Source organism: Lontra canadensis, unplaced genomic scaffold (assembly GCF_010015895.1).
Source record: "Lontra canadensis isolate GAN:19392208 unplaced genomic scaffold, GSC_riverotter_1.0 scaffold109, whole genome shotgun sequence".
Classification (NCBI taxonomy): domain Eukaryota; kingdom Metazoa; phylum Chordata; class Mammalia; order Carnivora; family Mustelidae; genus Lontra; species Lontra canadensis.
The window spans coordinates 1,800,560-1,826,197 of record NW_022631103.1 but is presented as its reverse complement, the minus strand read 5'-3'; the positions used below and the strand labels follow the sequence as shown (position 1 = coordinate 1,826,197).

Genomic DNA, 25,638 nt, shown 5'->3' with positions numbered 1-25,638 from the left:
CTGTCAAATAAATAAATAAATAAAATCTTTAAAAAAAATAAATAAAGGTCAATGACATAGATTTCAGGAGCTAGGAATTTCAAAACCTATTTCCAGTATAGTTTATAAACTATGCTTCCCTAACTCATCTTCTCTAAAAGGAAGACCTTGCTTTGTATCCTCAAAATAGAGACCATTTGGGGTAGATGAAAATTTGCACTGAAGTATAATTCCTTTCAAAGCTGGCTGGTATGTGTTATTTCATATTGGTACCTAAACAAAGAAGAAGAGCATGGATGTTGATAAGGCATTTCCTGTCTCTTCCTGGAGTGAGGTGTGTTCTGGCATGAGCCTCTTCCATCTCCAGGACTCTCTGAAATGCCATGTTATTTATATCCTCTGATTCCTCTTAGTTTAGATGGAAAAGAAGCACTGAAAAGACTGCGGAAATTCTTCAAGAAGGAAAAGGATAGATTTAAAATGAAGAAAAACAAGTTGAAAGAAAACGTAAGGTAAAAAGTCTTTCTTACTCACCCCCCCCCCTCCAGGGGAGGCCTAGCTGTGCTAACCTGGTAGTTTTATATCCTATTCTCAGAAACAGAGCAGAGGATATCTGAAACTAAAACCAAAGGCCCTAGTTAACACCTGCCTCCTTTCCAATTTGTGAGTGAACCATACTAATAAGACAGTGACCACATCCCTTTTGGAGAAAAAAAAATTGATAATAAGTGGTTGTAAACAAGGATAGAAGGAAAGTCTTAAGCAAAGTTTAGACAGTAAATTTTTTCTATCACCTTTGGCATATATTCCTGGTAGCACTAACTATTATTAATTGTATCCTTTTATGCCTTCTTAGCCCTACAAGTTCCAGTGGTTTTCGTTGTCTGCACTTTGTATTCTAATTTGCCTCTCTGGAGTGAGGCAATGTGTATAGAGGGGAGATGAACTTTCCAGCTAAGTGGTTCATGTATCTCAAGGTCTTAGACCTGGAGAAGACCCTCCCAGATCTCCCTAATTACCAACATTTGAGAAGGCTACAGATTTACTAGCAATAGAGATGGGAAGCCTGAATTCTGGGTTCTAGTTTCAGCTCTGCCATTTTTCATTGTGCAGTCGGGGGCAAATCATGATCCAGCCCACATTTCCTCTTGCATACGAGGGAGACTCAGAGGTACTTCTCTAATATGTAGAAATGGATAGATCTGTTTTATGAGTCAGGGGATGATAAAATAATTTCCCCAGTGTCATCAGGCATACTGGCATGGGACTGTTACTCTACCCTGAAGTTCTTGTCAATTATAAAACCTCAAAGTTACATGATTTTAAGTCCAACTGTCTGCTGGATCTAGATCTACCAAGAGAGCCAAAAGAACATAAGGTTCATAAATTATAGTCCTGATCATGGAAATAGAGCTGCACAAAGGCATTCTCTGGGCCTAACGGGTTAGATGCTTCTGACAAAAAATTATGTCTGTGGTCCCTTAGAAATTTGATCCAAGTGAGGGTCACCTAGATGGTGTAGTCAGTTAAGTGTCCAGCTCTTGGTATTAGCTCAGGTCATGACCTTGGGGTCATGGGATCAAGGCCCACATTGGGTTCTGTACTTGCCATGGAGTCTGCATGGAGTCCCGCAAAGGGACTCTCTCTTCCTCTGCCCCCACCCACTCACACTTTCTCTGAAATAAATAAATAAATCTTTAAAAAATTGATCTAGGTGAGAATGCTAATATTTTTAAATGCAAATCTGATTTCCTTTTTCTTAGAACTATTACAGTGAATCCTTACAACCTTAGGACACATATCCAGTACCTCCCCATGGCAAGTAAATACTTTATGGCAGCTCCCTTCTTACCTGTGCAGTTTTGTCTTTCACTCAGATTTTCATGCTCTACCATGCCCTATAAATGCCCCACAGATCTAACTCTGCCATCATATTGCATGCCTCTTGCCTTCCACCAGGACATTCCTTTGGTCTTAAATGCACCTGCCCTCCTCCAACCTCCTTTAATTAGACTTGAAAGTTGTAGTCTTCCCTTAAAATATGTCCAAATAGTATCCCTTCAGGGATACCCTCCCTAAACCTCCCCCCCAAACCTGAATCTCCTGTTTCTCCTGTGTATCTCCCTTATAACATCTATTAATACTCTGAGAAACCATTTTTCTTAGAGTCAGAGAGCCTCAAGGTACAAGAGAAATCCATATTATCTAGTCCAACCCAGTACACAAGCTTCTCTGCAAACTTCCTAAAAAAACTTCCTAAAGTATCTTTAGGAAGTATCCAAACTTCCTAAAAAGTATCTGTGCCTGCACACCTCTATAAAAGCAAGTTACCACCTGCAGAAAAAGATGTTTCATCTTTAGAAAGGTCTATTAAGATTTTTTCTCATAAATTTTAGCAAAATCTGCCTCTCTGCCTTAATTGTTTCATTTAATATCATGTAGCTATAACAAGACAGGAAAGAAATTTCATTATCTTCTGTTGAGCCTTTTGATTGAGGGCTCCTCTTTTGAACACCAACTCCTGTTGATTACTTTGCCTTCAGAGGGAAGTTGTAACCATGGGAATGTGACATTTAAAAAGAGTAAGGTTCTTCCAAAACCAAAAAACAAAAACAAAAACAAAACAAAAAAAGAGTAAGGCTCTCCACCCTCTCTTTGTCTCAGACACACACACTGCCTATTAGGATAGTCATTAAATGGCTTGATTTAGGTATAAATAAGTCAAGAATTAAATGCCACCAGACGTAGCTACGCTACAAATTTTATACGGGAGTTAGTTGTTAAACCTGATCTCACTCCCTCTCCTCCAGATGCGCTGACTTCCTTGCTTTTCTTTTAAGGACCAAGCACACCTCTGCCTTAAGGTCTCAGCATTTGCTCTTCCCTTTCCCAGAACACTCTTACTCAGATAACCATGTGGCTCACTCCCCTACTCCCTTCAGGATTCTGCTCAAGTCACCTTACCAGTAAAGCCTTCCCTGACCATCTTCTGAAAAATGGCAAACCAACCTTCAACTACAGCTCTCCTGCCCCCTTATCTTGCTCTACTTTTTTCAATTGTATTTATCTCCTTGCATGACCCAACCTAAATTTCCTTGTTTTGTCTGCTTTACCCTACCGGAATCCATGAGGGCAGGGATATTGACTGTTTGGTCCATTGCTAGATCTCCAACATGAAGAACCATGCCTGGGACATGATAGGTACTCAATAAATGGCTATTGAATGAACAAATGACCTAAAGGAAGGAAATATTCTAGATATTTTGTAGCCTGAATTTCTAGGTTTAAATAGGTGCTACAACCACCCTGGCCCAACTGAAACAGTGTTATGAAAGGCTCCGTTGATCGAAGAGCCCTTGAGTGGAGAAGCCAAGGATATGTGCTAACTAGGCCTTGAGGACAAGGAGGGTGAAGTGCTTCACATGGGTTTTCTGTCCAATCTTCACAATGACCCCATGAGATAGAAACTCTTCTCTCCATTTCACAGATGAAAAATTAAGGCTTTGAAAAGTTATGTGACTTGTACAAAGTGGGTAAGTGGCAGAGCTGAGAGTCGGATTCAGCTGTCTAACTCCAGGGACCAGGTGCTGCCTCTCCTCTATTCTGCCAGCACCCAGTCTGGTCATACAGTTACTGACATCAGGACCAGTGAACTCCCTCAGCTCCTTGGCCAGGCACATCCACTTAGGTACACCCCGCCCAGCTCTAATATTCACCCCGCGAGATAGAGCTGGTATGCACTTTAGAAATGAAGAAACCAACACTTGCACAAAGTTTAGCTGGTTTTTCCTAAAAGTGCTGTTTCTTTGGACAATCCTGTATTGTGTTCTTATCACAGTGTTGTACTAATTTACTTTAGGTCTCCCTCATTAAACACTAAGCTACTTCAGGGTAGAAACTTGGCCTGATCATTTTGTATACACAACACATGGGCCTGGACCATGGTCAGCGTCCCCTTAATACCTGTAAGGCTGAACTTAAATTAATTGCATAAAATACATGAATTTTTTTTCTACCTCACCATACTTCCTTCCATCTCCTTAACTGTGTAACCAGTCTACTTGGGCCAAATGTCCTCTCCCACTTAGCAATCTGCTATCTTCCATTTCTCCCTGGCTTGAAACTCTGTTCTCAAGATATTCTTTTGGCTTAATGATATACCAAGGCAGGATCCTGTGTCTGCAGAGGGTAGTTCTCTTTCACCATATTTATCCCACAGGGGATATCCAGATGCACCTCAAGATATCATGGGTTGGGTTCTAGACCACTACAGCAAAGCAGATGTTACAATCAAATGAATCAGATTTTTTGATTTCCCAATTCATAGAAAAGTTGTATTTACACTATGGTGTGGTCTATTAAGTGAGAACAATGTCTAAAAAATGTATATAACTTAATTAAAAAGTAATCTAGTGAGTCATAATCACTGATCACAGATCACCATAACAAATATAATAAAAGTGAAAATGTTTGAAATATTGTGAGAATTACCAAAACAAAACAGAGACACAAAGTAAGAAAATGCTATTGGAAAAATAGTGCTGATAGATTAGCTTGATGTAGGGTTGTCATAACCCTTCCATTTATACAAACCGCAGTTTATGTATGAAGTGCGGTACAACCAAGTACAATAAAATGAGGCATGACTGTATTTGGTAGGCATCTGGAAAGGTTAGAAGGCAGAAACAGGATCTTGTGGATGGACAAAGGCAGAGCCTGAGGTTGTCTAGTTAGGAAAGGGGAGCAGATAATGGGTGGTCCTGGGGATACATAAGCTCATTTTTAAATGGTGGTTTGGAATCAAGGGGAAGGTTAATCAGAACAAAGCTGTAGGGAAGTTTTGCTTCACAACTTTGCCTAGACACACCTGCATCAAGAAACCTAGTCATCAATAGGTTATTTGAGATGGATCAACTAATCTCTCTGAACCTGTTTTTTTTCTGTAACCCTTTTATGTCTTTTGTCAATCTACAGTGCATTTTCAATTTCGTTGCCTGATTTAGGTAAGTGACGTTCAGTAATTGCTGGTACAAAACTATGCAGCATTAGCATATTCAGGGGCAAGGAGAGAGAAGGAGTCATTCTTCCTTCATTCTACATTTAATGAAAAATTGATACATAAAAATCAAAGATGTTTTACACAACCTTATTACTTACTTTGAGGAAGATGAGTAACGAGTAACATTCCTTAAATAACTACTGTATACCAGGCCTCTTAAAATCCCAGAAAAATAGGTATAATCTTTTCAGGGAGGCTTAGACCCACATCCATACTTTAGTGATATGAGATTTGTACCCAAATCTCTCTGATTACAAAGTTTGTGCATTTTACAGTATACCACATAGCTTCTTGAAGGAATTGACAGCCAAATCACCCTAATTAAGACATAATAAGCTGGGCAGGATCACATTGCAGTACACATACTAATTACATCAAGAATGGGTCATTGGAATATTCTTTGCTTCAATATGAAAACAGTAGTGCACAAATTAGCATATTGCCTGATATACAGTATGATCTCAATACATGTTCAGTAAGTTGAATCTATCAATAAAAGAGGGCTGAGTTGTTTCTCGGTTTTTGTTTTTGAGCTCTAGTCATGATGGTACTTTGAGTTCTCTCTGATTAGGCAATTCAAATAAATGTATATTATATTTCAGAAATATCAGTTGGCTGTACTAAACCAATGAAGGTTATATAAATAAACCTGGTAAAATCACAGGTATCTCAAAATTCCCTTGGTCCAAATAAAAATCTAAAAAGCCAACTTAGAACAGGCATGCATTAATGTCCACAATAGCCAAACTATGGAAAGAACTTAGATGTCCATCAACAGATGAATGGATAAAGAAGATATGGTATATACATACAATGGAATACTATGCAGCCATCAAAAGAAATGAAATCTTGCCATTTGCCACAACATGGATGGAACTAGAGGGTATTATGCTTAGCAAAATAAGTCAATCAGAGAAAGACAATTATCATATGATCTCCCTGATATGAGGAAGTTGAGAGGCATCGTGGGGGGTTAGGGGGTAGGAAAAGAATAAATGAAACAAGATGGGATCAGGAGGGAGACAAACCATAAGGGACTCTTAATCTCACAAAACAAACGAGCGTTGCCGGGGGGGAGGGGAGGTAGGGAGAGGATGGTGGGGTTATGGACATTGGGGAAGGTATGTGCTATGGTGAGTGCTGTGAAGTGTGTAAACCTGGCAATTCACAGACCTGTACCCCTGGGGCTAATAATACATTATGTGTTAATAAAAAACAAAAAAAGAACAGGTATGCATTGTACTGCCACCCAAATTTATGAATAATCAAATATGAATTATGAATAATTATACAAGAAGTTCTCAGACTCAAGTGGTGAATCACTTAAATAAACATTATGGATTCTGGGGCACTGGGTAGCTTAGTTAAATGTCTGACTCTTGATTTCAGCTCAGATCATGATCTCAGGGTTGTGAGATAGAGCCTTGTGCTGGGCTCCACAATTGGACATGGAACCTGCTTAAGATTCTTTCTCTCTCCCTCACCCTCTGTCCCACTCCCACCTGTTTAAAAAAAATTATGGAATTCTCTGCCGAGCCCCAGGAATGTGAATATCCTAAACAGAAAATGTCTAATTGTGACTATGCACTAAAATTCAATTTTATGCAAGATTATTATAGAAGAGAAGTTGCCTATGGTTTGAAAGAAAAATAATGGAAGAAAAATCTACATGAATATTCTACTTAAACTGTCTTTTTCCCAGGAATTAGGAAAAGCCCTCTTACTATTCCAGAAGTAGAATATCTTTGTCCAGCTCAGGATGATGGGAACCTACTCTAAAAATGATCCTTTCAGCAATGCATATTTTCTAAAAATCTGCATGAAATTAAATTGATATAAATATATGTCTGTGTTTGAGATATTAGGGCATGCTACTGTTTTTTAATCTCTCATTTAAATTTCTTCTCAAATGGAGATTGTTTTTGTTCTTTGATTCTTCCAGCCTATCTGCATTCTATGATAAGATTTTGATAAAACAGTTGTGGGTATATACCTGGATAATTGGATTTTGTGGATAATTTTGTAAAGTGAGGGATTGTATAAACCACACCTAATGACTATTTTGGTCCTGTCTTGAACCCAGAACTTAGGTCTCAGGAAGCTATTATCTATGATAATGTGGACATAAGTGAAAAAGAGTCAAGGTAAGTCATTTTACCTCATTGGTCATCCCTACTGATATGCAACGCATTTTCCAATGCTTTGTTAAATATGGTCAGAGGGCCACCTTTTCAGAGACTTAGAGACTGGATGAAAAGTCAGCTTGTGATATAACATAGACAGTTAGTAGTCTGAATCACCTAACATTAGTAGGTGATTCAGAAGTTACTGGAGCTTTTCAATCTGTTTCATATCTTTGAATATAGAGGCTTGGAACTCATTTCAATGTAACACACCGTTATTTAATAGCCTCTTATGTACAAGGCAGCCTGGAGGATAGCAAGCACTGTCTGACAGAACCTCTGGTCTCAAATATGAAATAACTATAACATATCGAGAAACTGTCCTGAAACTCGATAACCTCTCTCTAGCTATTTGTTATCTGTGCTTTCTATCTCAACTAGATGACTAAAAATAAAGGTCCCCTGTGCACATTTTTTATTCATATAGGGTTCTGAATTTTTTGCACTTATAAACACTATTGCTATAAATATTCTTACTAATCTCTTCTATGACTATGTCTAAAAATTTGTCTAGGAGATACTTAAGGGAAGGGAAATGCAAATTATGTAGAGAAGGCAAATTTATAAGAAAAGTGCCAACCTGGTTTTCCAGGTTGTTATACCAATTTACACCCTTCCCACCCATTTCTAAGGGGAATATTGATCCACCTTCTCACCAATACTTACCACAGAGGAAATTCTTAATTTTCATCAATTTAGTAGGTATAAAATACTAAGTATTGAGCCCCTTTTAATATGTTTATTCACCATTCATATCTTTCCTTCTGTAGGCCTGTTGACACTTTTTTCCTATTTTCCTATTGGGCTGATGGTCTTCCTATTTATTTGTAGATTTTTTTTTCTTTTTGAAATATTATTTTTATTAACATATAATGTATTCTTTGCCCCAGGGGTGCAGGTCTGTGAATCATCAGTCTTACACACTTCACAGCACTCACCATAGCACATACCCTCCCCAGTGTCCATCCCCCAGCCTCCCTCTCCACATCCTTTCCCCCCAGCAACCCTGTTTGTTTTGTGAGATTAAGATTCTCTTATGGTTTGTCTCCCTCCCTATCCCATCTTGTCTCATTTTTTCCTTCCCTACCCCCCACAACTCCCCACCCTGCCTCTCAAATTCCTCATATCAGGGAGATCATATGATAATTGTCTTTCTCCGATTGACTTATTTCGCTCAGCATAATACCCTCTAGTTCCATTCATGTTGTGGCAAATGGCAAGATTTCATTTCTTTTGATGGCTGCATAGTATTTCATTGTATATATATATATATATACACCACATCTTATTTATCCATTCATCTGTTGATGGACTTCTAGGTTCTTTCCATATTTTGGCTATTGTGGACATTGCTGCTATAAACATTCATGTGCACATGCCCCTTCGGATCACTACATTTGTATCTTTAGAGTAAATACCCAGTAGTGCAATATCTGGGTCATTCGGTAGCTTTTTTTTTTTAATGTATTCTAGATACCATTCCTTTGTCAGTTACATATGTTGCAGACACCTTCTTGTACATTGTAACTTGACTTTGCAGTGTTCTTCCTAGAACACTGAATAGAAATGAATAGAAATTCTTAAGTTTAATGTATTTGAATTTATCAATTGAGTGTTCCTTTTAAAATCTTTTAAAGAAATATTCATTCTAAGATCATATGATATCCTCCTGTATTTTCTTCTAAAACTGCTAAAGTTTTTGCCTTTTATATTTAAACCTTAGACCTATCTGGAATTGATTTTTGTGTTTTCGTACTATAATGAAGTAGCTAGAAATCCAATTAAATTTTCTACCATATGGATAAATGTCCTGCATGATTAATTGACTAGTCCCACCTTTCCCCATGGAGGTACAATGCCATCTTTGTCATACTAAGTTTCCATATGTCTGAAGGTCTGTGTCCACGCTCCCTGTTCTATTGTCCTTTCCATCTTAATTGCATGGTGCTCTGAAACATAATAAGATATTAGTAAGTACTAAATAATAAATACTAAAGTAATAAGATATAGAAGTATAGATAAGATAATAGTACACTGAGAGAGTAGTTGATATTAGTGCTTTGACATGTTCTAAGACGTGATTTATGCCTAGTGTGTGGTCAATTTTTATAAATGTTCTTTGAACATTTTAGAAAAACATGACTTCTCTAATTGTTTGGTACAATGATCAACTGATGTTCTTTAAATCATTCTCTTGTTAAAAATCTATTTATTTGTGCATTTTAAGATGCTTTACCCATCGGTATTTGAAAGAAATGGGTTGAAATCTTAAATAAACATGGTAGATGGGTCAGTTTCTCCACAAACGTGGCTACTTTGCATGTCACACCTTGGTGGGTAGGTATTAGATTGAGAAACCTAAAGAGCTCTAGATGATGGTCACTAGATATTCCAGACCTCTGCTTTCATTTCCTTTTGTTCACTAGAATGTCTCCTAGGGACTTAGCAAGGGAAGGAAGAAGATGGGGATCTTGAAAAGGACGCTGGTACATTTTCTACAACATGGCCTCCATGGGACTTGTAGTATATCCTCTTAATTCTCTGAACCTTAGTTTCTTAACCTATGATTTGGTAATAAAAATCCTCATGTAGTGAAAAGAAGGGCCATTTGTACCCCAATGTTCATAGCAGCAATGGCCACAGTTGCCGAACAGGAGAAAGAGCCAAGATGCCCTTCAACAGACAAATAGATTAAGAAGATATGGTCCATATATACAATGGAATATTATGCCTCCATCAGAAAGAACGAATACCCAACTTTTGTATCAACATGGATGGGACTGGAGGAGATTATGCTGAGTGAAATAAGTCAAGCAGAGAGAGTCAATTATCATATGGTTTCACTTACTTGTGGGGCATAAGGAATAACATGGAGGACATTGGGAGAAGGAGGGGAAACGTGAGTTGGGGGAAATCGGAGGGGGAGATGAACCATGAGAGACTGTGGACTCTGAGAAACAAACTGAGGGCTTTGGAGGGGAGGGGGATGGGGGCTTGGGTGAGCCTGGTGGTGGGTATTAAGGAGGGCACGTATTGCATGGAGCACTGGGTGTGGTGCATAAACAATGAACTTGGAACACTGAAAAAAAATTACAGTATTAAAAAAAATGCCAGCATAAAACTTGACATGTAGGTGCTCAAAAAGTATTACTTCCTTCTATAATACCCTCTCCCCTCTCTGCATCATTTTTTAATGATCTTGTTAAAATTTTTTTTGTTACTGAGAATTCCAAACGGAAAATTCCATAGAATCTTATAATGAACTCATATATACCCAATACCCAGCTTTAAAAATTACTAGTTTGTGATGAACCTTGTTTACACTGTCACCTACCTCCCCATCTCCAGTATTTGTTAAATTAACATGAAGTATTATATTAGTTTCAGTATAGGGATTAGTACAATATAGGGATTCAACAATTTTGTATATTACATCATTTTCATGTACTCTTAATCCCCTTCACCATTTCAACCATTCCCCCCACCAACTTTCCCTCTGGATTCTGATGGGTGTGAGGTGGCATTTCAGTGTGGTTTTGGTTTGCATTTCCCTAATGATGAAAGATGTTGAGAATCTTTTCATGTGCCAGTATGTCTTCTTAGGAGAACTATCTGTTCATGTCCTCTGCCCATTTTTTAATTGGATTATTTAGATTTTTTTGGTGTTGACCTTTGTGAGTTCTTTATATATTTTGGATACTAACCCTTTATCATTTATGTCATTTACAAATATTTTACCCCATTCAATAGGCTGCATTTTGGTTTTGTTGTTTCCTTTGCTATGCAGAAGCTTTTAATTTTTATATAGTCCCAATAGTTTATTTTTGCTTTTATTTCCCTTGCCTTAGGAGACATAACTAGAAAAATGTTGCTAGGGCCAATGTCAGAGAAATTACTACCTGTTCTTTCTTCCAGGGTTTTTATGGTTTCAAGTCTCAAATTTATGTCCTTAACTTTATTTTTTCAGTGTTCCAAGATTCATTGTTTATGCACCACACCCAGTGCTCCATGCAATACGTGCCCTCCTTAATACCCGCCACCAGGCTCACCCAACCTCCCACACTCCTTCCCTCCAAAACCCTCAGTTTGTTTCTCAGAGTCCACAGTCTCTCATGGTTCATCTCCCCCTCCGATTTCCCCCAACTCACGTCTCCCCTCCTTCTCCCAATGTCCTCCACGTTATTCCTTATGCCCCACAAGTAAGTGAAACCATATGATAATTGACTCTCTCTGCTTGACTTATTTCACTCAGCATAATCTCCTCCAGTCCCGTCCATGTTGATACAAAAGTTGGGTATTCGTTCTTTCTGATGGAGGCATAATATTCCACTGTATATATGGACCATATCTTCTTAATCTATTCGCCTGTTGAAGGGCATCTTGGCTCTTTCCACAGTTCGGTGACTGTGGCCACTGCTGCTATGAATATTGGGGTACAGATGGCCCTTTTTTTCTCTACATCTGTATCTTTGGGGTAAATCCCAGTAGTGCAATTGCAGGGTCATAGGGTAGCTCTATTTTTAATTTCTTAAGGAATCTCCACACTTTTCCAAGTGGTTGCACCAACTTGCATTCCCACCAACAATATAAGAGGGTTCCCCTTTCTCCACATCCTCTTCAACACTTGTTGTTTACTTTTGTTAATTTTGGCCATTCTAACTCGTGTAAGCTGGTATCTCCATGTGGTTTGAATCTGCCTGATGGCTAATGATGATGAACATTTTTTCATGTGTCTGTTAGTCATTTGTATGTCTTATTTGGAAAAGTGTTCATGTCTTCTGCCCATTTTTTTGATGTGATTATCTGTTTTATGTGTGTTGAGTTTGAGGAGTTCTTTATAGATCTTGGATATCAGCCCTTTGTCTGTAGTGCATTTGTGAATATCTTCTTCCATTCTATGGGTTGCCTCTTTGTTTTGTTGACTGTTTCCTCTGCTGTGCAGAAGCTTTTGATCTTGATGAAGTCCCAAAAGTTCATTTTTGCTTGTTTCTTTTGCCTTTGGAGACATGTCTTGAAAGATGTTGCTGTGGCCGATGTCCTTATACTATTTTGAGTTTATTTCTGTTTGTAGTATAAGAAAGTGGTCCAGTTTCATTCTTTTGCATGTAGTTATCTGGTTTTCCCAATACCATTTGTTAAATACACTTTTCCCCATTGCATATTTTTGCTTTCTTGCCAAAGATTAATTGACCATATAATTGTGAGTTTATTTCTGGATTTTCTATTCTGTTCCATTGATCTGTGTTTATTTTGTGCCACTACCATACTGTTTTGATTTCTATAGCTTTGTAGTATATCTTGAAATCTGAGATTGTGAAGGCTTCAGTTTGTTCATCTTTTTAAAGATTGCTTTGCCTATTCAGGGTCCTTTATGATTCCATACAAAGTTAAGGATTGTCTGTTCCAGTTCTGTGAAAAACGATATTGGTATTTTGATAGGAACTGCATTAAATTTCTAAATTTCTTTGGGTAGTATGGATACTTTAACTATATTGGTTATGCCAATCCATGAGCATGGGATATCCTTCCATTCATTTGTGTCATTTTCGATTTCTTTCATCAGTGTTTTGTAGATCTCAAATTATAGGTCTTTCATCTCCTTGGTTAAGTTTATTCCTAGATTATTTTTTGTGCAATTATAAGTGGGATTCCTTTCTTAATTTCTCATTCTGCTGGTTCATTATTAGTGTATAGAGATGTAACAGATTTCTTTATATTGATTTTATGTTCTGCAACCTTACTGAATTCATTTATCTGTTCTAGTAGTTTTTTTTGGTGGAGTCTTTTGGGTTTTCTGTATAGAGTATCAGATCACCTGCAAATAGTGAAAGTTTTGCTATTTACCAATTTGGATGCTTTTTATTCCTTTTTTTCTTCTCTGATTGCCATGGCTAGGATTGCCAGTACTATGTTGAATAAAAGTGGTGAGAATGGACATATATGCCTTATTTCTGATCCTAGGAGGAAAGCTCTCAGTTTTTCACCAGTGAGGATGATGTTAGTTGTGGGTTTTTTTCGGTTATGGCCTTTATTATGTTGAGGTGTGTTCCCTCTAAACCAACTTTGTTGAGAGTTTTTATTATGCATGATGTTGTAGTTTGTCAATTTTTTTTTTCTGCATCTATGAAAATTATCATATGGTTCTTATTCTTTCTCTTGTTGATGTGACATATCACGTTGATTGATTTGTGAATATTGAACCACATTTGCATCCCAGGAACAAATCCCACTTGATCGTGGTGAGTGACTTTTTAAATATATTGTTGGATTTGGTTTGATACTGTTTTGTTGAGGATTTTTGTATCTATATTCATCAGAGATACTGGCCTGAGGTTCTCTTTTTTCGATGTGTCTTTATCTGGTTTTGGAATAAGGATAATGCTGTCTTCATAGAATTAATTTAGAAGCTTTCCTTCCTCTTCTATTTTTTGGAATAACTTGAGAAGAATGGGTATTAAATCTTCTTTGAAAGTTTGATAGAATTTACCTGTGAAGTTTTCTGTTCCTGGGCTTTGTTTCTTGGGAATTTTTTGATTATTGATTCAATTCCATTGCTGGTAATCAGTCTGTTCAAATTTTCTATTTCTTCCTGATTCAGTTTTGGTAGGTTATATGTTTTCATAATATTCTCTAATAATCCGTTCCATTCTGTGGTATCTTGTTATTTGCCTCTCTTTTTTCTGATTTTGTTTGAGTCTTCTCTTTTTTGTGAGTCTAGCTGGAAGTTCTTACCAATTTCATTGATCTTTCCAAAGAAGCAGCTCCTGTTTTCATTGATCTGTTCTATTATTTTTAATTTCTATATTGTTTATTTCTTCTCTGATCTTATTATTTCTTTCTACTGGTTTGGGTTTTCTTTGTTCTTTTTCTAGCTTCTTCAGGTATAAGGTTGGGTCATTTGAGATTTTTGCTTCTTGAGGTAGACCTGTGTGGCTATAGACTTCCCTTTTAGAATAGCTTTTGCTGCATCCCAAAGATTTGAAACCCTTGTGTTTCATTTTCATTTCTCTCCATATATCTCTTGATTTCCTCTTTAATTTCTTGGTTGACCCTTTCATTGTTTAGTAGTATGTTATTTAACCTTCATGTATGCATGTTCTTTTTAGATTTTTTTCTTGTAGTTGGTTTCTAGTTTCATAGTGTCATGATCAGAAGACACATGGTATGACTGATTTTTTTTTTTTTAACTTATCGAGGCTTGTTTTGTGACCTAATATGTGACCTATTCCAGAGAATGTTCCTTGTACACTTGAAAAGAATTATATTCTGCTGTTTTAGGATGGAATGTTCTTAGATCCATCTGATCCAATGTATCATTCAAAGCCACGGTGTCCTTGTTGATTCTGTTTATATCATCTGTGCATTGACGTAAGTGGGATGTTAAAGCCCCCTACCACTATATTACTGTCAGTTACTTTCTTTACATTTGTTATTACCTTTTTCATGTATTTGGGTGCTCCCATGTTGGATGTATAAATATTTACAATTGTTATATCTTCTTGTTGAATCATTCTCTTGAGTATATAGTATCTTTTTTTTGTCTCTTGTTACAGTCTTTGTTTTAAAGTCTATTTTTTGTGATAAAAGCATTGCTACCATGACTTTCTTTTCACTTCCATTTGCATGAAAAATGCCTTTTCATCCCTTTATGATCAATCTGCAGGTATCTTTAAGTTTAAAGTGTCTCTTGTTGGCAGCATATAGATGGGTCTTGCTTTTTTATCTATTCTGTCACCCTGTGTCTTTTGATTGGAGTGTTTAGTCCATTTATATTCAAAGTAATTTCTGATAGGTATATATTTATTAGCATTTTGTCACTTGCTCTGTGGTTGTTTTGGTAGTTTTTCTCTGTTCTTCTCTTGCTCTCTTGTCTCACAGTTTGCTGGTTTATTTAATGATAGATTTAGATTCCTTTCTCTTTATTCTTTGCATACCTATTATTGGTTTTTTATATATGGTTACCATTAGATTTATATATAACATCTTCTGCATATAGAAGTCTGTTATAAGTTAATGTTTGCTTAAGTTTGAACCCATTCTTTACTCCTCTTCTCCCCACATTTAGGTATATGATGTCATGCCTTACATCCTCTTATTTTGTGAATCCCTTGACTGATTTTTATAGATATTTTACTGCTTTTAGGCTTCCTATTTTTCTTACTCCTACATAAAGTCTTTCCTTTCCACTCAAAGAATCTTCTTTAAACTTTCTTGTAAAATTGATTTCGTGGTCATGAATTTCTTTAACTTTTATTTGTCTGGGAAAATCTTCATCTCTCCTTCTATTTTGAATGATAGCCTTGCTGGATAGAGTATTCTTGATGGCAGGGTTTCGGGGGGTTTTGTTTTGTTGTTGTTGTTGTTTTCTTCCAGCACTTTGAAGATATCATCTCACTCTCCTCTGGCCTGCAAAATTTCTGCTGAAAAATCAGCTGATAGCCTTATGGAGTTTCACTTGTATGTAACTGTTTTCTTTTCTCTTACTGCTTTTAAAATTCTCTCATCACTACTTTTTGCCATTTTAATCAGTATGTGTCTTGGTGTGGACCTCCTAGGGTGATTTTGTTGGGAACTTGCTGTACCTCTTGGCTCTGAATGTGTTTCCTTCTCCAGATTCTGGAATTTTTCAGCTATCATTTCTTCAAATACATTTTCAGCCCCCCTTTCTTTCTCTTGTCCTTCTGGGATCCCTATAAAGTGAGTGTTAATGTATCTGATGGTGTCACTGAATTCCTTAAGTCTCTTTCCATTTTTGTTGTTGGTGGTGGTAGTGGTGGTCTCTCTCCTATTCAGCTTAATTCCTTTGCATTACTTTGTCCTCCAGGTCTCTAATCAGTTATTTCACTTACTCTAGTTAACCCTTTATTCCATCTAGTGTATTTTTTAAAAGATTTTATTTATTTGAGAGAGAGAGCATGAACCAGGGGAGGAGCAGAGATAGAATCTCAAGTAGGCTCTACTCTGAGCAGGGAGCTTGAAGTGGGGCTGGCTCTCACCACCCACGAGATCAAGACTTGAGCCAAAACCAAGAGTATGATGCTTAACCAACTGAGCCACCCAGGTGCCCCTCCATCTAGTGTATTTTTAACTTCAGTTATTGAGTTCTTCAGCTCTGATTTTTTTTTTGTCTTGTTTGCTATCTCTTTGTAAAGGGTCTCACTGAGGTTTTCCACTCTTTTCTCTAGTCTAGTATCTTTATGACCATTACTTTAAATTCCCTACCATGCATATTACTTATCTCCATTTTGCTTAGGTCTGTTGCTATGATTTTGTCCTGTTCTTTCATTTTGGACAATTCCTCTGTCTCCTACATTGTCTAACTCTTTGTGTGTTTATGTGTTACAAAAGTCACCTACATCTCCTGTTTTTGAAAGTAGGAGCTTTATGAAGAAGTCCTATAGTGTCCTGCAGTGTAGTGTCCCCTGTTCACCAGAACCTGGTGCTTCTGGAATCTCTCCTATGTGTGTTGTGTGGCTCTTGCTGTTGTGGCTGAGCCACAATGGCCTTCAGTCATCCCAATGGCTCTCTAACCTGTTGCAGGCAGGGTTTGTTCCCTGTGTTACTAGTGGGCCAGTCTGGAATTGTCTTGGGTTTGAGATGACTCAGTCCAGGTATTTGCCAGAGGTGGAGTAGCACTGAATTGCAGGGCAGTTTCCTTGTGTTGTTCCCTAAGAAGCTTTCATTGGTGGATGGGGCCTGCAGCCAGACCAGATGTCTGCTCCCAGGCCACTGCTGGAGCGACAGTCTGACCCATGTGTATGACTATCTTTCCCTCTCCTGGAACAGGATTCACCCTGTAGTGGTGCTGGCCCCTGCAGGGGCTGCTTGCACACTGCCAGGCTTCAGCCAAGTGCATATGGGAGGGGCATGTTCATAGGAGAAGACAAGGAAGGGTAGGTGCACTGCCAGCAAGGTCTCCCCCCTTGCACCATGGGAGGGGACCTGCAACCTCTAGGGTGAGGTAGGAGAGGTTGGAGGGGGTGGATCCCCAAAAGTGCATGGGGGCAGGTGAGTGGTGTTAGCAAGCTAGGTGGAGAGTGTTCACGGCACTGGTTCCCAGTGGTGTCAAGGCTAGGAGGCAGGGGAGGAAAGGATGCCTGCCTGCTCCTTTGTTTCTGGAGAAGATTCTTATCCCTCCAGTGCCTGTTCAGATATCGATAAACAACTCTCCCTCCTGCTTGCCCCAGGCATTTTTCAAACTGCTGCTTCTAGCATGTATCTCCTTGGAGCTGTTTGTTTTGCTTTCTTTTTAAGGGCAAGGACTCCACTTACTCTAGTCCTTTTGGTTCTCCCAGATTGAGCCTGCTGATTTTTTTTTAATTTTTTTTTTAAGATTTTATTTATTTATTTGACAGACAGAGATTACAAGTAGTCAGAGAGGCAGGCAGAGAGAGAGACAGGAGGAAGCAGGCTCCCTGCTGAGCAGAGAACCCGATGTGGGGCTCAAACCCAGGACTCTGAGATCATGACCTGAGCCGAAGGCAGAGGCTTTAACCCACTGAGCCACTCAGGCACCCCGAGCCTGCTGATTTTTGAAGTTCCAGGTGTTAAGCCCCTGATTTTAAGAACTCATGAAATTTAGCCCCTCTGGTTTTTAAAGCCAAATATTGGGGTGTGGGTTCACCTTCCCTGGAGTGTCTGTTTCTTTTCTTCATGCCTACAGCATCCCTCCCTCGTGTGTACAGTCCTAAGGGTCTATTTAGCTCCCTACAGTACTCTGACCTTCCTACACTCTTCAGTATGGCTTTTTCTTTACGTTTAGCTGTGAAGTCTGTTCTGCCAGTCTTCAAATCATGTTCTGGGTTATTTACACTGATGTAGATGTTATCTAAGTTGTATCCATGGGACAAGGTGAGCTTAGGGTCTTCCTACTCTGCCATCTTCCCCAGCTCCTCCCTCTATCCTTTTCTGCTAGTGCTAAACACTAGATTTGTCTGATCTCAAGGTAATGGTTAATATTATTCATGTTTTAGAGGCAAAGACACTGAGGCTCAGGAGGGGAAATGTGATTATAAGCAGGTTGATCTCTTGCTTCTGGTTTCAAATTTGGATCACCACACATCAGGGGTCAGCAAACTATGATCTATGGGCCAAAACAGCTGGCCACTTGTTTTTGTAAATACAGTCACAATAGCAGAGTTTAGTAGTTACCACAAAGATGATATATTGCAATGCTTAAGATATATACAACCTGATCTTGACATGGATTATCCAAATATACTTCTAGGTGATGTTTTAACTTTTTTTTAATAAAACCTTATTGTCCCAAAAGTACTGATGTTTCCCATAAAAGTTTCAGTTAAATATTTACTTGCTCAAAATGTCTTTCTCCTTAGAGATGAAAATAAACTAAAAACTTGGAAACCCAAGTTTTTGATGGCAAAGGAAAAGAGAGAGAGAAAAGGTGCTGAAGAATCAGAAAGGTAGGAGCACAGGTATACTTTGATTACTGCTAATCTGCTGAAATTTATACCTCTTAGAGCTGTGTGACTTTAGGCAAGTCATTAAATTTGATTGTCAAGTTCCTCATCTATAAAATGAGAATAATAGCACCTACAGCACATAGTTGAGAGGGTTAAAAGAGAAAAAAAAAAGAAAATGTACAGTGCCACACACATTTCTCTTGTCATCATCCAGACTTTGGTAGATAGGGAGTAAGGAAAGATTTCAAACCAACCATTATCAAATGATGAAAAAACTTTGTCTTCTTTTAGGCTATATGAACTTTTCCCCTATAGATGGAACTTAAATAATACACCAATTGGAACTTAAACTTTGAGAAATACGATCATATAACAAGACTAATTTCCCTAAAACACAATTTTAGTTATGACTATATTAGTGTTAGAATTTTAAAAAGAATGTTTTATCAACTCACGATCAAACCTTCATTCTTGTGATTCAAGTTTCCAGCTGGCTGTTGCAGGAGGTGCTGTTTTTACTGTCTCAGGTGGTTACTATGTGATCTGTGCTGTGGAGCACAGGGCACAGGATCTGGGATACTTTTAACAGTTGTCTTGGGGAAATCCTTGTTTAAGTAGCCATTGAACTGGGAACACTGTGTGGTCCGTCTGCTCTGGGAAACCTGTTTAGAAAAGTTGTAAAGGGGAAGCCCAAAAGAAAGCAGACTTCTGTCTATAACATATTTAAACACAGAGGATGGCACAGGATGGCCTTTCCCATAACCTTATTTTCTTTGGGCTTAGACTTGATGTTAATTTACTCTCCCCAAGTTCAAAAGATGTAGACTACAAAAGCATCTCTCCACCTTAAACTTCATAATTTTATATAACATACCAAAACAGAATTTCAAGAAAGAAAATATCCATGGAATTTTTGACCCTTCTCCACAAAAAAAAGTTTAGTATTTCAATGTACACATACGTCTTTCAGGAAACAATTTTCTAGTGCTTTTTTCTTTTTTTAAGATTTTATTTATTTATTTGACAGAGATCACAAGTAGACAGAGAGGCAGGCAGAGAGAGTGAGAGGAGGAAGCAGGCTCCCCGCAGAGCAGAGAGCCCGATGTGGGGCTCAATCCCAGGACCCTGGGATCATGACCTGAGCCAAAGGCAGAGGCTTAATCCACTGAGCCACCCAGGTGCCCCTAGTGCTTTTTTTCTTATAACAAACTGATATTATAGTTTACTTTTACTTTCAACTGGATTAATTTTAAAATATGGTAAATTTTGAAATGTGATATTGGAGCTATCATATTCCTGTAGATTATCAATTTTGAGTGCTTTTTGTTCCTTTTAAAATGTTTTTTTTTTTAAGATTTTATTTATTTATTTGACGGAGATCACAAGTAGGCAGAGAGGCAGGCAGAGAAGGGGGGTAAGCAGGCTGACCTGAGCCGAAGGCAGAGGCTTTAACCCACTGAGCTACCCAGGTGCCCCTTAAAATGGTTTCTGCCATAACTTGTTCCACCAGTAAGAAATGCATTCTATGTTAGCTCAACCCTTTTATAATCTTTTTATGAAACAAAAATGACAAATTTTCAGAGAAGTTGGAGAAGGATATCCCAGGTACAAAGGCATAGAAACAATAGCCCACTTTCTAAGATGTTCTAACATAGACGTGTGTGTGTGTGTGTGTGTGTGTGTGTGAGAGAGAGAGAGAGAGAGAGAGAGAGAGAAGCTTGAAAGGTAGATTGGGGCTAGCTTATAAAATGCTGTGTGTACCACGCTAAGGAATTTGACTTTATCTTGTGGGCACTAGAGACAAGGTTTTAAGCAAAAGCATGACATCAATTACATTTTAGAAAGATGACTCTGGAGACAAGTATGCAGTTGGATTTGAGGAAGGAGAGGCAAGAGGAAGATGGTATCTCAAGTAAGAAGTGAAAATGTGGCAGTGGCTATAATCTTGGGACAGAATGAAAAAGATGTAGGAGACACTTCTGAATAAAACTAACAGGACTTGCTTTTTTCCTTCTGTCAATATACTGAACTGCTACAAAAGCACCAACCCCCATGTGAAGAACAGGAGGGAGGAAAAGGGAGGATTAAGAGTGTAATAGGCCTCTGCTGTAGGGTTATCTATCGACTTTTACATACTGACAATTTTGCACTTATTTTGTGGTATCTTACTTTATTTTCTTAATCTGAATCTTCTCCAGAACCATTCAGCAAACAGAACAGTTCTCTGAATGAAGTACAAAGATTTATGATTTTTTGAACAAGCTAATTATACTTTGAATCCTGATTCAGAATTTTTTGTTTAACTTAAATTGCTTAACCAATTTTATTTTATCCCTAATTATTATCTTGGTATAAAAAAACCCCACAACATTTTTATTTTAAGATTTCATTTATTCATTTGAGAGAGAAAGAAAGCACGAGCAGGGTGGGTGGAGAGGTAGAAGAGAAGCAGACTCCCTGTTTCAGAGTGGGCCAGATGTGGGGCTTGATCCCGGACACTGGAATCATGACCTGAGCTGAAGACAGATGATTAACTGAGCCACCCAGGTGTCCGCACAGCCTTTTTAATTACAGGAAAAAGCAATTGGTATTAGTCACACTGTTCAACTGTTTTGACACTCTACTGGAAATATGTGTTATGTACATAATCATCTACAAATACATATATATACACACACACACATATATATGTGTATATATATATATGATTTTATATAAAAGTATATACATACAAAATTATACCTGAATTTATCCTGAAGTAGCATGAGTTTTCAGATTTGGGAACTTAAGAGTTTTATTATGGTACATTTAACCTGACCTGCATATTTCTTGCCACTCTATCTTCTAGAAATTTCTTCCAAACCAAGAAGCAAAACTTAGAAAAGATGAGAATGGAAAAAGAAGAAAAACGTTTTAGAGAACAATTTGAGGTATGTTCTCCTCTGAAGGTAAAAGTTATAAACAGAAATTCCTAGCTTTTAATATTACTAAAGATCCTACAAGTGTTGCACCTCTGCCTCTGGGATAGATAGGACCAAAACTAAACAGCTGATAACGTTTTTTCCTGATGCGTTCTTATATTATCATGCCTTTATACCTGCTATCCCCTCTGTCTGGAAAACTAAGTTATTCTTAAGGCTCTGTTCAACTGTCACCCACTCTTCTTGGGAAAGTAATTAATTTCTCCACGTCACTACTACTCCCCATTACGAAATGGGTCAAGATTAGGCTTCTTAACCTGACATAAAAAGCTCTTCATTTCATAACTTCTTGTCTTTCAGGTTTTATTTCCTGCTGTTCTTCACCTTGCACTTCAGGCTTTGGCAACAAACTCTTCAGTTCTGTCCCTTCTATGAACATTCACTTCAGTCCCTGTCCTGCTGCTCCCTTCCTCCAGGCATTTACTTGGTCTGCTCCAACTATCTGGTGATACTCTTACTACTTTTTCCCCATCTAACTAGCTTTCATTCACTTATCAACACCCATCAAGGCATCTCCTCTCCTCCAGGAAGACTGACCCACACTTGCTCATTAAGGAAATTCCTCTTCCTCTATTTCCTCTACATCTGAGCTTATTACAAGCATTGACATTATGGCAATTATGTGTTCACCAATTAAACTATGAGCTCTTGGAGGACAGGGTTATCTTATCTTTATATCCATGTGCAGAGCAGAATAAAATTACCTTTGTAAATGTCCAAAAATGTTTTTGGACTGAACAAAAAAGAATATACATAAATCCCTCATAATCATTAATAACTCTTGCTTTGGACCCAAGCTGATTAGAGCTGTTATATCTAGAAGCCATGATATGAAATTATTTACTGCAACTGTGATATTATTAATTTAGAAACATTAGTGTAACAATTACTTGCTGAATTGACCTTACATTCCATTTAGTGCTTTTCTCATTTTGTGACTGTCTCATATCTCATGTGTATGATTCCATTCTTCCTTATTACCTGTGGTGACTTTTCCTTATATATCCTTAGAAAAACTATGCCACATTAGTAATTTTATTCAGCTCAAATCACAAAAGTTTAGTGCCTCATTTGTGCTAGGCATTAAGAGTACAAGATTGAATAAAACTGTCTTCCATTTTCATTTTAAGATAATATGTTTATTAAATACTGTAATAGGAGTATATACAAAGTGTAGTTAAACAGAAAATTATACATTGCTGTTGTTTAAGTCTTCATGAGAAGTGGTTTAAGAGGAAAAAAGTGTTTTGGGCAGAGAAAACCACATGAGCATTGGCCGGTAAGTATAAAAGGTAGCTGGTATATTCAGGACCATCACATAGTTTGATGTGACTTCATAATGGGACAGAAATGGGAGCATGGGAAATGACCATATGCCAAAGAACCTGAATGTCAAGCTGAGAAATGTGGATCTTATCATGAAAGCAATGAAGAATCTTTAGAATTTGACAATAAGCAAAATGCCTGATTAATTTTCATTTTAAGAAATCACTGTATTCATAATGAACAATGGCCTGGAAAAGGGTAAGAAATCAATCAGTGAGGAAGCTATCACTTTGTTAGACAAAAGAAAAATCTATCTTGTGGATCAGATCCCGTTTGGTATAGAATGATGTATTTTATCATTCAAACTCCGCACACTTCTGAGAGTGGAAGAAGGCATACCTAATCCTAATCCTAAGTATGTATAGAGACACTAAATAGAAGCAGACTGTCCTGAGCAGAGGGAGATGTCTGGCCACCCTAATTTGGTTAAGTACACATCTGTAAATATAAGCTTTGTGTTGTGGAACTTTTTCTGAGTCAATAGATATCAGCCCATTAGAAGGTGGTATACCTAGAGTTGTATAGGCTGGCTAGTTTATCATACAGAAGAAAACCTCCTTTAAGGTCATAAATTGAATTTCTCATCAGTTTTTTTTCACAAATGCCTGTCTCTGACGCCAGGAGAGTGGGAATTGCCCCCTATACCTACTACTTTATATATAAGCCCACCCAGAGAGGAAGAGTAGAAAGAGGGCCACTTAGGAATGCTAGGTATGTAAGGACATTATACACTCTAAAGCGCTATACACAAGGAGGTTTTTTTCTTTCCCTCTTTTTTAAACTTCCCCATTCCTGAGTGGGGTGGTATCCTTATTACTGGAACACTTAACATCCATGGAAATTAATTTATAACCATGTTATAAATATCTCATCCACTGGAAGTCATTCTAGTACAACTAGATAAGAAGTATGAAAACACTTTGAAAATATGACTGTGCCAAATTAAATGTAAGATTGTAGCATTTTACTACTATTTTCCTATTCCTTCTGAGGTTATTTAATATTTAGTATTTTGAGTTTGAGGTTACTATCTTAGAGCCTCCATTAATTTTGTTAGAATAAAAACTGCACACACAGTCTGATTAGTAATTTCTGCTTTCAGTATGATAAAGAGATTACTGTCATCAACACAGCAATGGCATGTTCCAGTAATTCAAGGAATGGAATATTCGATTTGCCAATAACCCCTGGAGAAGAACTACAAGTCATTGATACCACTGAAGAAAATCTAGTGATTTGTCGCAATTCCAAAGGCAAATGTAAGCTGCTGGCTTATCACCCATAAAATCTCTCACTGTTTAAAAGAAAACTATCAAAGCATTCTTGCAGCATTCTGGCTATAACTTTCAGATTAGTAATGGTGACTTTTGTTTCTACAGACGGATATGTACTGATTGAACATCTAGATTTCAAGTAAGTGGTTTGCTTTTATACAAGTCATGAATTCTAAAAAACTTAATACACTGTTGTGCACATTAGTCTCAAAGAAAGACTACTGAATTTATTTTAATTTAGGAAGTTTTAAGGATTACTTTGGAAGAGACTTTATTCTTGTCTCCTGTGTACATTATGACTTCTCTACAGAGTAGAATGATCAAACTGGGTAAGAAATCTGCCACTCACTACTCCACTGGCCTCTACTTTTCTGTCTTCTCAGGCATCAAGGCTGATCACCTTAGGAAGATCAAGCTCCAGTGGCAGGGGCTGCTCTATTAAGGACTTGTCTGAGAGCTCAGACCTGCCTCACTTCAGGTTCAGTTGGCATGTCAAATGGGCTGGGGGATCTGTGGAAACGGAGAAGAGAAAAACAAACCCTCCACATTCAGATGTTGGTTTTACTCCTAAATGATTATCTTTCAATGTCTATTTCAGTCTCTGTTTCACTGCTGACTCAAGAGAGTATGAAACACTGTGTGTTAGCATTTGAGCATCTATTTAATGAGCCATAGCCCAAGTTGGAAATCATGCCTTATGGCACCTAGGCAGCTGTGCATATGGTTAGTTTGCTTCTAATATTAGCAAATGAATGTTTATAATTTCCAGAAGATATTGTGCATTTAAATTGGGTGCAATTTACTTCTGAGAAGTAAATAGTGTAACCAAGGTCTTTAAAATACTCAGATTTAAGGTATAATCTTAAAATGTAATTATGGCTCAGTCTATAAATATCCTTCTCCTTAATCAAAAATATCAATGTTGTTCAATATTGGCTCCTTTTGAGAACAGCATGCTAAATAGTAATTTATTCCTAAACGAAGAGCCTAAATATATTTAACACAATTTAAATACTATACATATGCTGTCAATTTAAAACATCCTGTCGTCCAAAGTAAGAAAAATAATTCTATGCCTGAACACCTATGAAAAAATGAGATGGAGCTGTAAATAACTGCCTAGCCAGGGGAGACATTTTACGGGGCATACAGCTGTTTTAAAAAATGTTGGCATTTTCAACACTGAAAAACTGGACAATTTTGCTCCATTGTTTTTGTTTGTTGGTTTAAGATTTGTATATTTTAGAGAGAGAGCACAAGTGGGTGAGGGAGAAAAATCTCCAACAGACTCCATGCTCGGCATGGAGCCTGACACAGAGCTCTGTCTCACAACCCTGAGATCACAATCTGAGCTGAAACCGAGTCAGACGCTTAACCAACAAGCCATTCAGGCACCCACTTTGCTCTGTTCTT

General features: G+C 37.7%; 1 protein-coding gene across 2 annotated transcripts in view; it reads left to right on the top strand.

The window, feature by feature from the left end:
• The window catches only part of FYB2 (FYN binding protein 2), a 119,701-nt gene extending 94,275 nt beyond the window's left edge, over window positions 1-25,426 (top strand). For both annotated transcript variants that reach the window (XM_032839717.1, XM_032839718.1), the window contains 8 exons: window positions 393-491; window positions 4,954-4,982; window positions 7,122-7,182; window positions 18,558-18,644; window positions 21,493-21,574; window positions 24,054-24,210; window positions 24,331-24,364; window positions 24,609-25,426. In XM_032839717.1, coding sequence (XP_032695608.1) covers window positions 393-491; window positions 4,954-4,982; window positions 7,122-7,182; window positions 18,558-18,644; window positions 21,493-21,574; window positions 24,054-24,210; window positions 24,331-24,364; window positions 24,609-24,621 — 562 coding nt within the window. In that variant the 3' untranslated portion in view covers window positions 24,622-25,426. The remainder of the gene's footprint in view (window positions 1-392; window positions 492-4,953; window positions 4,983-7,121; window positions 7,183-18,557; window positions 18,645-21,492; window positions 21,575-24,053; window positions 24,211-24,330; window positions 24,365-24,608) is intronic.
• Window positions 25,427-25,638: the final 212 nt, after the last annotated feature.